This window comes from Euleptes europaea, chromosome 7 (assembly GCF_029931775.1).
Source record: "Euleptes europaea isolate rEulEur1 chromosome 7, rEulEur1.hap1, whole genome shotgun sequence".
Lineage (NCBI taxonomy): Eukaryota > Metazoa > Chordata > Lepidosauria > Squamata > Sphaerodactylidae > Euleptes > Euleptes europaea.
Window position 1 is genome coordinate 12214815 of NC_079318.1, and position 14421 is coordinate 12229235.

Genomic DNA, 14421 nt, shown 5'->3' on the forward strand with positions numbered 1-14421 from the left:
AAAAAATGTAATTATTATTGCAGTTGTGTCAGTGAGCCAGAAGGTGTCACTGTTTGAATTACTTCTATTTTAATTCTTTCGAAGGTAACTAAAAAAAAAAAAGCTAGAAGACACTAAGCAAATGTGGAGACTGTTAACTCTCCTGGTTTGTGTGAAGATACCGTGTTAGAATATTTACCAGTGCCCTGCAATTCTCATTTTGGTTTCTATCTATAATGGAGATCTGAAGAATTAACACACGCACTCTCCATTTTTTTTTGATGAATTGTCTTATGTAAGAGTGATTAACGGTGCCAGCTTGAAGCTAAGTTACACCCTGTGTTTAGAGGGGTGTAACTCTGCTTAAGGTGGCACTGTTATAATATTAAGGCAGCCGTCATACGCCCATTTTCCTAGAAGTAATCCACACTGAACATAGTGGGTTTCAGTTTCTGGTAGGCATACACAGTATTTTACTGTACGAGCTAACCTTTGTTGTGGAAGTGTAAACAAATCTAAAAGTAAACCACACAGGAAAGCCAAAATAAAATAAAAAGCAAGTTACTGCGCAACATTTCTGATGTGTCCAGGGATATCCAGACCATGATTTCCTAGTAGGAGCTCAGTTGCATGCTTTTACTTTTTCAGGAACGCAGAGGGAGGCCTTCCATGCACAGAAATGCTCTGGGGAAGGGACAGGAATCCTTCTCCTTCCCTTAGTGATGAGTTGGATCCCAGAACAAGCAGAACACAAGGGGATGGAGTATTGTTCTTGGTCAATTCACCGTCTAGCCAGGGAAATGATGATGACGAGGAGGAAATTGTTCCCCTGACTCAGGAACCATGTGGCAAGCCAAGATAAAGCGAGCAGTTGCTAATTTGGGTATAAAAGCAGGAAATGTGACACACTGGTTTCCTTTCAAGCTAACAAAACATGTGAGGGAAAATGTAAGGGCATTTTTTTCCAAGTCAAATCTCTAACCGAGTCAGAAACCAAGTGCTCTACTGTGGATTCCCAGTTTTAATACTTTTCTTATTTTGAATGTTATGGATATCAACAGCACTAGTTCTGAGAGTCCATGGCCACCCAATTTCTGGAGTAAGTACTTTTAGGATGTTCTTTTCAAAAATATGAAAAAGAGAATTTTTCTACTATATTCTGTCTCAGTTCTCTCTTGCTGTTTTACACTTGGGTAACTTCTTAACAAACTCTCTTTCCACAATTATGAACTTTTATAATAGACACATTTGCAAACTAACAAACCAAATGTTTTAGTGTTGCTCTTCCATTATCCATGCTAAATATCATTTAATATGCTCAAAATCTGAACTGTAATTAGTCTGCAGTGGGAAGAGGATATTAGTGGAAATTTGTCAGTTTAGTCTGGATCAGCTCAGGCTGCCAGTGGGTTTTCTAGCGGAGGTAGATTTAAAGCTGAATCTCTGTAATGTAAGGCTAGCGCTGTAATTGCTTGACTGCGATGGCTCTTTGGGTGGGGCTTCCCTTTCTCTTCAAACTCCAAGCATATCTACCTCCCTGTTAAGTGATCTGATTGTTCCAGCTGCTTCACTGCTAAGGTTGCCAACCTCCAGGTAGTAGCTGGAGATCTCCTGCTGTTACAACTGATCTCCAGCCGATAGAGATCAGTTCACCTGCAGAAAATGGCTGCTTTGGCAATTGGACTCTATGGCATTGAAGTCCCTCCCCAAGCCCCGCCCTCCTCAGACTCCACCCCCAAAATCTCCCGCCAGTTGCGAAGAGGGACCTGGCAACCCTATTCACTGCAGGGGGCAGGATTAAGAGCTGAATCACCAATGTACCATTTGGGGCAGAGAAGCCATAATTTCCCCCTTTCCCCTTAACACTAGAACTCGTAAAGCCATTGCTTTCTTTATGGGGTACTGGCTGCTCCCTTCCCTGCTGCAGTTAATGATGGAAATAGCTAGAGGCAGCACCTATTTGGGTTTTGGGTCCTTACTTTGTGGATTTTTGGCCTCCTTCTTTAGTGGTACAGTCACACTCAAAAACCTATCTGAAGAAGCTCATACCCTGCCAGAAATTTTGTTAGTCTTTAAGGTGCTACTGGACTCTTGCTCTTTCCAAAACCCACAGATTATCTGTCACTCCCAGGCAGAACTGCACCCACAGGAGATGAAATGAAATTGCTTCTTTTGTGAGCAAGTTATGTTCATTATGGCTCCATTTGAGAGTTGGTATCATAATGAAATGGGAGCTTGTTTGGGGATCAAAAGTGCAAACAGCAACCATGATGCCCATTTGGGCCAATCTTCACATTATGAAGTCCATGTGTTTGTTGGGAAGTGACATGAGGTCATGTGATGGGAGATTTGTGTTTCCCGGTAACGCTCCAGCCTTTTTCTGCTTGTTACTGCAGAGTACAAGGAGAAGAAGGTTCACCTTTGCCCCAGTGCCATTTCTACATCCTATATCTGCCAACTATTGACAACATTGTGAAAATTACATTTAGCCATGTAAGGGATATAATTGTTGTAATAGAGCCTACAGTGGGCTCCACAGGGCATATGAGGTCAAGAAAACAGCAGGAAGAGGGGAGGTTGAAACTGCTTCTCCCCACGAGCCATAGTCATGAGCAGAAAAGGGCTTTCATGAACCTGGGAGGCACCAAAGTCCCATTGCATGTTCCTGATACAAAGATTTTGTGTTGCTCCCAATGAACACAAGAACATGGACTGGCCAGTCAGCTACCCAGACAACAAATACAGTAGCTCAGAGTGAACATGCTCAATGGTGGATGATCCTTGAATATATAGGTTGTCTTCCTTGTGTAACCTTCCCCCAAAAAATTCCCTCAAGAAATCTGGGTTACCGAGGCAGCATACAAAGCCCTTTTCAAAGTATGTTTTATCATTATACTCCTTAAAAGTTCTGTCCATCATGAAATCAAAAAGGGTTGATCCAGGGATATGAAACTTGTTTCATGGTGAACTTGTTTCATCTTAATCTATGAGACATTTTACACATTCTTATCTATAACTGATTGAAAAGAACTTGCACCTTAGGGAGGGGGAGAGTACTGCTAATTTCAGCACAATGGTACGACTACTCAGACCATTAGGTAAAGAAACACCAAAACTCAAAGCACCTGTTAAGTTTCTGCCTCAAACCCATCTGTTAATTGGAGTCTTTGTCAAAAAATACGACACAACACCATTTCAGTTCTTCACTGAGCCTTTCTCCCCTTTCTCCAGAGAAGGTACACTACTACTAATCCAGTCATTTAAATTAAATGCAAAATCCAGGAGATAATAAGGTTCCTTCTCAGCAATTCCGGACAGACCGTTGTGCAGCAAAGTTCTTAAGCCTTTAAAAGCTGTCAGCCAGAAACTCGATCCCCCCTCCCCAATTTGCTAGTTAAAACTCCACCTGTTTTATTGCTATTGTAGCTGGTAAAGGCCCTGACCTGGATGGCCCAGGCTAGCCTGATCTCGTCAGATCTCAGAAGCTAAGCAGGGTCAGCCCTGGTTAGTATTTGGATGGGAGACCACCAAGGAAAACCAGGGTTGCTGTGCAGAGGAAGGCACTGGCAAACCACCTCTGTTAGTCTCTTGCCATGAAAACCCAAAAGGGGTCGCATAAGTTGGCTGCGACTTGAGGGCACTTTACACACACACACACAGCTGGTAAAGACGCAGATCCCTAGTGGATAAACTGAGCTTCACAGCCTTCTTCTGGTACCTTAAAACTCACAATGATCTATAAAGAAAAGCTATATAATACATTCTGTGAGGCCCAAGCAAAATCATATAACATTACACAAGCTTCTCTACAGCTCTTCCTTGCATTAGACTAGATGTTAAAAAGAGGTGCTTCAGACCCTGATCATAAGGCCCCTTGTCTGCATCCTGTTCAGAATGTATGGTAGACTTAAACAGATTAGGTGATGCTGAGTGGAGCTGGCATCAAAAATTCCACAGGTGGGCTATATGTTTGCTATATGCTGAAATACCGTCGAAAGCCAGTTCAGTGTATTGTTGAATTTAATTAAGCTGAAAAGATAGAAGCCAGAATTTCTGAACTGTCATAGTTGATAGGCATTGTTTCACACTGTAGAAAAAAAAATACCTTGTTGTTAAAAGACCATTTCTGTTTTGCCGTATCTAAAAGAGGACTTCCTTCCCTAATTTGTAAAGATTTGAGAGGAAGGGTTGCCAGCTTTTGTGACTGTCCTCTTTAACAAAATTTATTATTTATTCAAAATATATTATGCTCCCTTTCTACCCCAAAATGAAAACCCTTAAAACATGCTTTTAAAACCTTATATTCTAATAGCAAAGTCAGCAGATCTTTGGACACTTAAATCCAGTGACTGAAAATGTTAACGGGCAAGACAGATATTTCTACAAACCTGAAAAGGGCCCCAAGTTTGCAGAAAAACCTGAAATCGAAAAAAAAGTACCTTTGGGAGTTTTAAAAAGCTGAAAATGATAAAAAGAACACCTGTAGCTTTTCTACTTTTGTCCCACTGGAGCAGGTTCAATCTAAATTCTTGAGAGCAGCCCTCCTTTTACCTCGTTGTGTATTAAATGCTACTGCTAGACTGGAGACAGGACTGGCGAAGGTGGAGGCAAGGGTCTGTACTGCTTCTATTAGCCTTTGGCTCAAATTAAATCTTATCCCTCAAGGACTGCTACCCCTGCTTCTACAGGATAAGTTCCAGTCAACATGGCTAAAAATGGTCCTTAATAAAATGGCCTGCCTGGGCCATTCTCCACCTACCCTGTTAGCCATGGGCATAGACCAAGCATCAAGTTTCTTGAAGCAAAGGGTGGAAGACTTTGAATGCCAGACAGATCTTGGAAGATCACCACTTTTCCTAGTACCTGATAAATCTAGATACTTGGTCTCACCAGCAGCTTATTTTTATCACCTTGATTCTATTAATTATAGGAAGGCCTTTACCCTTGCCAGATGCCAGGCCCTACCATCGGCTGGTTTAGAAGGGAAATATAAGAAGATCCCTAGATCAGAGAGGTTATGTCCATGTGGAACAGGGGACACTGAAACCATCAAACATGCACTGATATGTTGCTCATTCTACCACGAAGTTCAGTCAAAGCTTATTTCCCCCCTACTTGGTAAATTCCCTGATGAGTCAGTTGAGCTTTTGGCAAAGAAGCTTCTATTAGGAGAAGACCCTCAGCTTACGCTCCAAACTGCCAAGTTCTGCGCTGTTGCTATTAAAATACGCAGAGCTTTATTAGAGAATGATTGTTTGAATATTTTACAATTTTATCAATTTTAATGTGATAATTTTAACCAGGGATTGCTTTTATTGACCTTACACCTTTATATGTACGGGCAATCTGTGATTCTGCAGTGCAAAACTATTGTGTCTGGAAATTTTGTTGTGTTGGCATGTGATTGGTCAGTCGACCATATTAATAAACTTGACTTCTGTAGCTTTAAGCAATGGATTCCCTCAGTGACTGTTGCTAGGCAACCACAGATTCCAGGCTTAGTTCTGCCAGTAAAAGCAGTGGGAGGGGGCAGGGCCCCTTCCCAGGCCTATTTTGGCCATTGAGGGAGGATTCATTGGGCTGACTAGGGTTGTGAAATTCCTGGAGATTTTGTTGTACAGTCTGAGGAAGGCAGGGTTTGGAGAGGGGAGAGGCCTAAGCAGGGTATAATGCCATAGAGTCCACCATTCCAAAGCAGCTGTTTTCTCCAGGGGGACAGAACTCCAGGGGGAGTTCAGTTGTAATTCTAGGGGATCACCAGGTCCCACCTGGAGGTTGGCAACCCTAGGCCTGGCAGCAACCTCTAGGTGACTTGATACTGCTCAACTTCCATGACTCAACTAGGCATGGCTGTTTGCTGCTGTTCAACAGCAGCGCACCTATGAAACACAATGTGGTGTAGAAGTTAGAGCTTTAGACCAGGGTCTGTGAAACCCAGGTTCAAATCCCCATTTTGCTGTGGAAGCACACTAGTCATATACTTTCAGCCTAACCTACCTCACAGGGTTGTGTAGATAAAAAAGGAGGAGAGGAGACTAATCTAAGCTGCTTGGTCCCCAGTGTGGAGAAAGACTATAGTTTTCCAACTTTAGACTGTAGTTTTCCAATGGGGCAGATACAAGTAGGTTGGCTGTCGGGTGAGAAGGAGATAGGGTTGCCAATTCCAGGTTGGGAAATTCCTGGAGATTTGAGGAGTGGAGCCTGGGGAGGGTGGGGTTTGAGGAGGGGAGGGATTGGAGCGGTGGACTCTGATCTGGAGAACAGGGTTTGATTCCCCACTCCTGCACATGAGTGGCGGAGGCTAATCTGGTGAACTGGATTTGTTTCCCCACTCCTACACATGAAGCCAGCTGGGTGACCTTGGGCTACTCATTCTCTCTCAGCCCCACCTACCTCACAGGGTGTCTGTTGTGGGGAAGGGAAGGTGATAGTAAGCCGGTCTGATTCTTCCTTAAGTAGTAGTGAAAGTCAGCATATAAAAACCAATTCTCCTCCTCCTCCTCTTCCTCTTCTTCTTTATAATGCTCTCCAAAGCAGCCATTTCCTCCAGGGGAACTGGCATTGTCAATCTCCATGTGAGGGCTGGAGAGTTCCCAGAATTACAACTGATCTCCAGATGACAGAGATCAGTTCCTCTGGAGAAAATGGCTTCTTAGGAGGGTGGGCTCTATAGCATTATACCTGCTGATGTTGCTTCCCTCCCTGAACCTCAGCCTCACAAGGCTCTTCCCCAAAATCTCCAGGAATTTCCCAACCTGGAGCTGGCAACCCTAAGGGGTGCTTGATCTCTGTAGTTGGGAGATCTGTTGTGATTCCAGGAGAGTTGCTGCCACCACTGCTGTTGTAGGAGGTGGGAGGAGGTGGTGGCAGGCCAGGGTAATGATGGGGGCAGGAAGAAAGAGTGATAGAAAGGGGGCAGAAAAAGAGAGAAAGAGTAACTGGATGTGGAGGAGCAAAAGATAAAGAGTGATAGTTGGGATGCAGAAAGAGTGAGAAAGTGACAGGCATGGAGGAGAGAGAGAGTAAGAAAAGAAGTGGCAGGAGGGAGAAAGAATGAGAGAGAAGTAGGGGAAGAGGGGAGGAAGCAAAGGTGGGATAGCTGCTCCCTCAAGTTTCTTGCGGATCCCCAGACAAATCCCCAGGGGCAGACAAATCTATCTGTGGAGGGAGATCTATAATTTTGGTGCCTCAACCCAGAAGAGCTTTTCATAGGTTGACACCCATCTAGGCTCAGAGGGTAAGGGCACTGAAAGAAGGGCACCAGAAGATGACTGTAGCAGTTAGGTAGGTTCACATGCGAGTAGACAAAACGTAAGATACATTGGTCCCAAGCTGTACAGTGCTTTAAGGTCAATACCTTGAAATGGGCCCGGAAGCTGACTGGAAGTCAGTGTAGACAGAACAGGACTGGAGTGATATGGTCCCTATGACCCACTCCCATCAGCATTCTGTACCAACTGCAGCTTCCAAACACTCTTCAAGGGCAGTCCTACATAAAGTGCATTACAGTAGCCTAATCTAGGTGTTACCATGGCATGTACCACAATGGCAAGATCTTTTTTGTCCAGGAAAGCCTGCAGGGGCTCATCAGCTGAAGCTGGTGAAAGGCACCTCTGTCCACTTTTGCCATCTGCTTATCCAACAGGAGGTATGGGTCCAGCAGCACCCCCAAGCTATGAACCTGATACTCTAGAGGGAGTGCAACCCCACCTAGAACATCTGCAGAAATTAGCAGGTGGTTGTGATTGTATTAACACCATGAAAGGTTTAACCTCTTGTTTCCTGAATACTAAGCTCCTTATTAAAGTCACAGGAGTGGACTCCAGACCCATTTTTTCTAGCTATTCAGCAGACATGCTTTTATAGTCTTTGGCCAAGCACAGAAAAGGTTGAAACTAATTCCAGACAAAAAACACCTTCTGTGATTGGTGAAAGGACACTGTTTTTCCTTACCTGGGTTCCTATTGGCCACTGAAAATTCCTGGCCATCCTCCCTCCTCCTCTCTAGGTTGTCCTCTGTTGCAATCCAGGTAGATTGCACCAGCTGGCTTTACAGCAATGCAAAATGCATTGCTGCCATTGGCCACATGGTAAGCTCTAGTGAGCCTTCCTATTGGCCACTCTAACATGCCTGCTCCCTCCCTCCTGCTGCCCTGGAAACCAGCCAGGGGGCAAGAATAGAAAGAAAGGAGATAGCTCTCCTTTAAACATAACAAGGGCCGAAAATTGAGACTCCGCAGAAAACGAATAGCCAAAACCCGAAAAGCCGAATATCTATTTGGCTTTTTCAGGAATCGCCTATTTGGCTTTGGGCAGATTCTCAGGTTTTGGTATTTGGTGAACCCAAAATCCGAATATTGCCAAAACAGCTAATTTCAGGTTTATTTTCAGTTCGGGAATATCGATATGCACAACCCTAGTACTCAACCTTGTTGTACCTGTTGAGCACTTTTTGGAATTTTGAGAAAGGTAGTGTGTGTCATCAGAAAGTGGTTGCCATGAGGGAGGGAGGGAGGGAGGGAGGGAGGGAGGGAGGGAGGGAGGGAGGGAGGGAGAATAATAAAAAGGTTGCCACAAGACAAAAAGGTTGTCCAACAGTAAAATGTCGACAGGTACCACAAAATGTTAGAGGTTTTCAAGCCAACAATCCTCCTTTGACAGAGACAGCTGTTTCCAAATGGGCATTCCCTGCAGGAGGAACAAAGGTGATGTCTCCTGGACTTGTCTTCAGCATGTTCTACTCCAGTGAAGCATATGACAGCCAGGAATGGCTCTTTGCTTTGGGGAAGAGATGGAAGTGGGCACTAGAAAATAAATCATTGGGTGCCACATTTCCCATGACCACCATGTTGGAGAATCACTCATCTAGTGGAAAGAGTGGCAGGGCGCTTTCACACTTACCACATAATGCGCTTTCAATCCACTTTCAATGCACTTTGCAGCTGGACTTTACTGTGTGAAATGGCAAAATCCACTTGCAAACGATAGTTAAATTGTATTGAAAGTGGATTGAAAATGCATTATTTGGTATGTGTGAAAGCACCTACAGACTTTGACTGGGAGACCTGTGTTCCAATCTTTGCTCAGCCATGAGACTCACTGGGTACCTTTGGGCTAGCCACTATTCTTTTGACCTAGCCTACCTGGAGGTGTAGAATGCTGCTATGAGCACCTTGGAGGAAGGAGGGATAAAAATGTGAGAGAAGAGAATGCTCATTTATAACCCAACACTCTTATTAACATGAATGAACATAGATGTATAGAGATGTATTTAAAAAAACAGAAAAGAGATTTTGTGAGGCAACTTCTGAGTTTGCTAGAAGTTTACCACTTGACAAGCCAATATTGTGCATTTTTATTTGGAAGTATATCCATTATGTTCAATGGAGTTTATTTTCCGATAACTCTGGGTCTTTTTGATTTTACTTCTGATGATTCAAGATGTAGTAAGAGTTCAAATACAAAATGGGAAGAAATTATGGTATTACTGGCAGACAGCTTCATTCTTATACCATTCATAAAAAGAATACTGGATGACAGTAATTTATGCTAAGGTAGAAATCAGCATTGTTATGAATGTGCTGGAAACCTTGATTCACATATGGCAGGAAATGGAAATTACGATGTAATCCCCCCCTCCTTGCGCAGCTTTTCTTCCCAGCCATATTTCCCCTATGCTCTCTGTCTTTACAAAGCCATGCCTAAGATAGGGTGATCTGGAAAGACTGTGTTGATCAAATTTCTAATGTATTTTGCAAATGTTATTACATGATATTTTGCTAATTGTTGCTTCTGTTGAATTTCCTTCTTGCAACGGAACACCTGAAGCCACTTGGCTCCACGTCAGGCATTGTGCTTGCCATCATTGCAATGGCTGTGTTAAGTGGTGGCTTACCAACAACTGCAGGAAACTGGAACGTCCACCTAATTTAATTATGGCTCTGAGTGCAGGTCATAAATCAGAGTCTGCTGAAATGTGGCACCATTTTCTTAGGAGAGACAATTAGCCCCTGATTATGTTATTGTACTTTCTTTCCTGCCTTCTGGCACTGTATGATTGTTGTATGCAATATTGCATGTTAACCTCCTAATGTTTATGAAACCTCAGCTACTCACACTACTTCTTTATCATTCTTCAGTAGTAGATTGACTTCTCATAAAGCACCCCTTCACATATATGGATGCACCCAGTATCTAATCATGCTGTTTTTCTAATTGTTCTTTTGAAACAATTCAGAAGGTTTTAATAATATGTTTTTTTCCCTTGAGCATCATTGAAATTCTAAAAAAGTATCATTCCAACCAAGGCAATTTCAGTTAGAAGTACTTCAATGACATTGAAAGGGTATATCACCACTTGGAACCACAATGTGAAAGTAGTGTATTTGTTATATTCCTATTCTGCTTTTCTTCCATAACTCAGCATACATAGGGTTACCAGGAGGTCTTTCACTCAGAAACTGACCCGATTCAGGAGGGTAGCTGGTCTGGTCTGCAATAGAAGAGCCAAATTCCAGTTCATCTAACGAAGAGAGGTTTAACTCTTGAAAGCATATACCACAAAAATCTTATTGATCTCTAAGGTGCTACTGGACTTGAATCTTGCTGTCTGACTTGTGCTGATCTATGACCGTAACAATAAACTGAAACTGCTGTCCGACCAGACTCAGAACTGCTTAGCTTTAAGGTGCTGATCTCTAAGGTGCTGTCAAGTGCCCTTAGATAACACCAGTATCCTACCTAAAACATTTGTGTGGAAATAAGATTTTCAGGAAGTTCCTCCACAAGATCCCTTTTCAACACCCTTATTGGGCACAGGGTATTAAAGTCAAATGATGCATCTTAAAATAAGCAGGTCTGAGCCTGGGAATTAGTATTCTTTGATGAAATAAAAGCAGGATATAAATGCAGTATGTACTATGAACTGGTACTAGGAATACCGCCAGGCCTGACCTATTTCTGTGGCTTCGAATACTGGAATCAGCAGGTGAAGTTTTCATGGCTTGGGGAGATGAGCGTTATCTCCTGTTAATGTGTGGACATCTAGCTGTTGTTAAGGGCCCAGGACTGAACCTGTTAATAAAATCTGGCACCCTAGCTGATGCCAAATAAACATTTTTAGCAACAATATTGAGTATTGTGATTTGCAAGTATGTTGTGAAAATAATTGGCATGGTATAGCCCAAACCTGTCAGATATCGGAGGCTGAGCAGGGTCAGTATGTGGATGGAAGATCACCAAGGAAGGCTCTGCAAAGGAAGGCAATGTCAAACCTCCTCTGCTTCTCCACTGCCTTCAAAGGAGTCACCATAAGTCAATTGCAACTTGGCAGCATTTACAAACATACATGTGAACATAATACGCATAATTTCTTTGTACCAGTGCCGTGAATTGGCTGATTTTTTTCTCATGAAATGCAGATACCCAAGGCTAGATGCAGAAGTAGAATTGCCTGGAAAAGAAATAAGTAGGAAATACAAATCAGTTCAAAAGGATTAAAGAAATAAGCGAATAAATAATTTGTTCATGAAATATATAGCTTAGTTTGAACACTTTCTGTAGTTCTTTTCCATGAAGTGAATTGGTAGGTAGGAGTGGAAGGTTTAGCATTCTGCTAAATTTGTTTAATTGTCTGTGTGGAACCTTCCTGTTCTTTTTTCAGTGAATGCTTGGAATGTTTGCTGACCCGTGGCTAAGTAGGAGGGAATGCCGACGCGCTGACAAAGTTATAAGACACATCTCCATGCCTAACCGCCCAAGTTGCGACTTGAAGCAAAACCTTTTCCCCTTAGGGTGAGTGGGTGGGTCAAACTAAAAGACGGAGTGAGCTGTGGGCAGGATCTCCTCCCTGTTTTATGCTTCCTAGGGAGGAAAAGCCCCGCCCACACAAGCTCCTGCCCATGGCCCCCATTGGCTCAATACCATGGGTCCTGGCCAATGGGAGGGCTGTTGCCGGGCAGACAAAGGCTGGCACGAGCCTCCTGAGCATGCGCAAATGCACATGTCGGCCGGCCGACCTTGTCTGCCTGCTCTCCGCGCTCCGGCTTCCCTCCCGCCGCGAGCAGCAAACATGGCTCTCATTGAGGCGGGAACCAGAGCTTTCTTAAAGCTGTGATTTCTAAGCTGATTTATCTATTCATCTACATTTCCAGCTGAGAGAAATACTAAATCATTGCTGTATTGGGCCAAGGATGTGTAACCTACCCACACACTGTCATACTCTCTACCCTGAAATTTTGACAAAAGCTCCTTTGGCTTCCCTTGAAATGCTGGGACACCCCCACCCACACCAAAATTTGTTTCAAATGTCACTTCAGGGGAAAAAAAGGAATATTGTCGAAGGCTTTCACTGTCAGAGTTCATCGGTTCTTGTAGGTTATCCGGGTTGTGTGACCATGGTCTTGGTATTTTCTTTCCTGACGTTTCAGCCACAGTTATGGCAGGCATCTTCAGAGGAGTAACACTGAAGGACAGTGTCTCTCAGTGTCAAGTGTGTAGGAAGAGCAATATATAGTCAGAAGGGGGGGTTGAGCTGAGTCATTCCTGCAAAGTATTGAAGGTAATGTGCTGATCATTGTCCTGTAAGTATCAAGATAATGTGCTAATGAGGGTGTGGTATGTTAATGTGGAACCATTGTATCATGAAGTGATCTGTTAACATGTGGAATCCAAAGAAAATACCAAGACCACGGTCACCCAACCCGGATAACCTACAAGAACCAAAAAAAGGAAGTTTTTGATTTCCTAATCCTAAGTGTCTGTTCAGCAGAACAATTTAATGTCCTATAGTGTGATAGTATTTATATTTCTACATATTTGATTTGTACAGGAAATGTCATTCACCAATGCTGTACAGTCATTTCTGTCAAAGGTCAATGGAAAAATCATTTCACGTTGCTGCTGCAGTGAGGATCCTAGTGAATCATGACGCCATTCACCAATATTAAACACTTTTCAGAATTTTTTTATCCATGAACGTTTACTCTTAAATCCATTTCATATTGGCCATAGTGCAACTTTGGCTGCATCCACACCTCATTGGATGTTGTGCTAGTATTGCATTATAGCAACCCTTTGTCTCCTGGCTAGACTTGTCCGTACAGGAAAATCCAGTTGCCGTTGACTGTGATAGTGTAATACTGCAACATCCAGTGAGGTGTGGATGTAGCCATTGTAACTATTGTAGTCAGGATGAAACAGATGCAGGTTTTTTTTTAAGTGTTTCTCAAATTCTGCATTGAAAAAATTTTTTTTTCCTGTACATAAATAATAACAGAGGAACACAGTGTACTGTGATAAACACTACTTGGAGAGCAATCTATAAATGTAAATTTCAGCTTCAGTGCATGACTGTAAAATGTAAGCTCCATTGAAACATGTAGTAAAAATTTTATCCTCTGTAGAGATATCATTTTGTAGAGCGATCATTCAGTGCATAATAACTAACCACACCATTCTTTTTTATTTTTAGATCAGATAATAATAGCATTTACAGTTTCTATGGTCATTGGACTTGTAATTGGAGGCACAATCTGGGCTCTGTTGGCTTGCCTATCTAGTCGCAGAGCTAGTGCACATATTTCCCAGTGGAGCACCTCATCCTCTAGCCGGCGTTTCAGAGCTTCCCACGGAAGTGGTGCTAGCAGGCCAGGATTTTACCGCAACAGCAGTTGTGAACATCGCAGCAACCTCAGTTTGGCCAGCCTTACCTTCCAAAGGCAAGCTTCCTTAGACCAGGCCAATTCCTTTCCAAGAAAATCAAGTTTCCGGGCCTCCACATTTCATCCCTTTCTTCAGTCCCCTCCACTTCCTGTTGAAACCGACAGTCAGCTGATCACACTGGTACCCACTGGTACCACCACAACAGTTACTGGAAGCACCACCAACAGCCTAAGTCGTCCTGAATTCCACTGGTCCAATAACAGTCTTCGTGTCTGCCATTCAACACAAACGCCGCCTCCTGCCTATGACACGATCATAAAGGCGTTTCCAGATTCTTGAGTTGGATTTTCAGCATCGTAAACGTGTGAGAAAGAATTTCAGCTCTACTATTTTCTGATGGCTCTGAAGATACCTGTGAAGATTCTCATAGTAAAAAGGACATACTGTAGGAGACACAAATGACATTGATTTGATAGAAGGATGCACTGATAGTGTTCAACTTCAAAGACCTTCATTGCTTTGCTCACAAAGGGAGCACTTCATGCACTGCATCAATGTGTATTTATATTTTATGCCTGCACTGTAATCATTGCCTTTAGTTCAAATGATGCAAATGTCTTACAGTCTTACGAACTGATATCTTTGGAAAAACAAATCAAATAACACTTAAGATTGATAGAACTATTTCTATGAACTGTGAACTCAATGTTGTTATTCCTTTTGTAACAACTGTTTCCTGTGGGGAGTTTCAAATGTTTCCTGTGGGGAGTTTCAAATGTT

The 14421-nt window shown here is 42.9% G+C and overlaps 1 protein-coding gene across 1 annotated transcript; it reads left to right on the forward strand.

The window, feature by feature from the left end:
• The first annotated feature begins 964 nt into the window (after window positions 1-964).
• MYCT1 (MYC target 1) lies at window positions 965-13996 on the forward strand. The gene is made up of 2 exons (XM_056853661.1): window positions 965-1078; window positions 13451-13996. Exons 1-2 carry the CDS (start codon window positions 1027-1029, stop codon window positions 13978-13980), a joined length of 582 nt encoding a protein of 193 aa, XP_056709639.1. The 5' UTR covers window positions 965-1026; the 3' UTR covers window positions 13981-13996.
• Window positions 13997-14421: the final 425 nt, after the last annotated feature.

Bases quoted from the DNA above. Each gene is read 5' to 3' on its own strand.
- MYCT1 (XM_056853661.1), top strand. From the start codon at position 1,027: ATGGATATCAACAGCACTAGTTCTGAGAGTCCATGGCCACCCAATTTC. The intron at 1,079-13,450 runs GTAAGTACTTTT...TTTTATTTTTAG, and splicing joins ATGGCCACCCAATTTCTGGA to ATCAGATAATAATAGCATTT.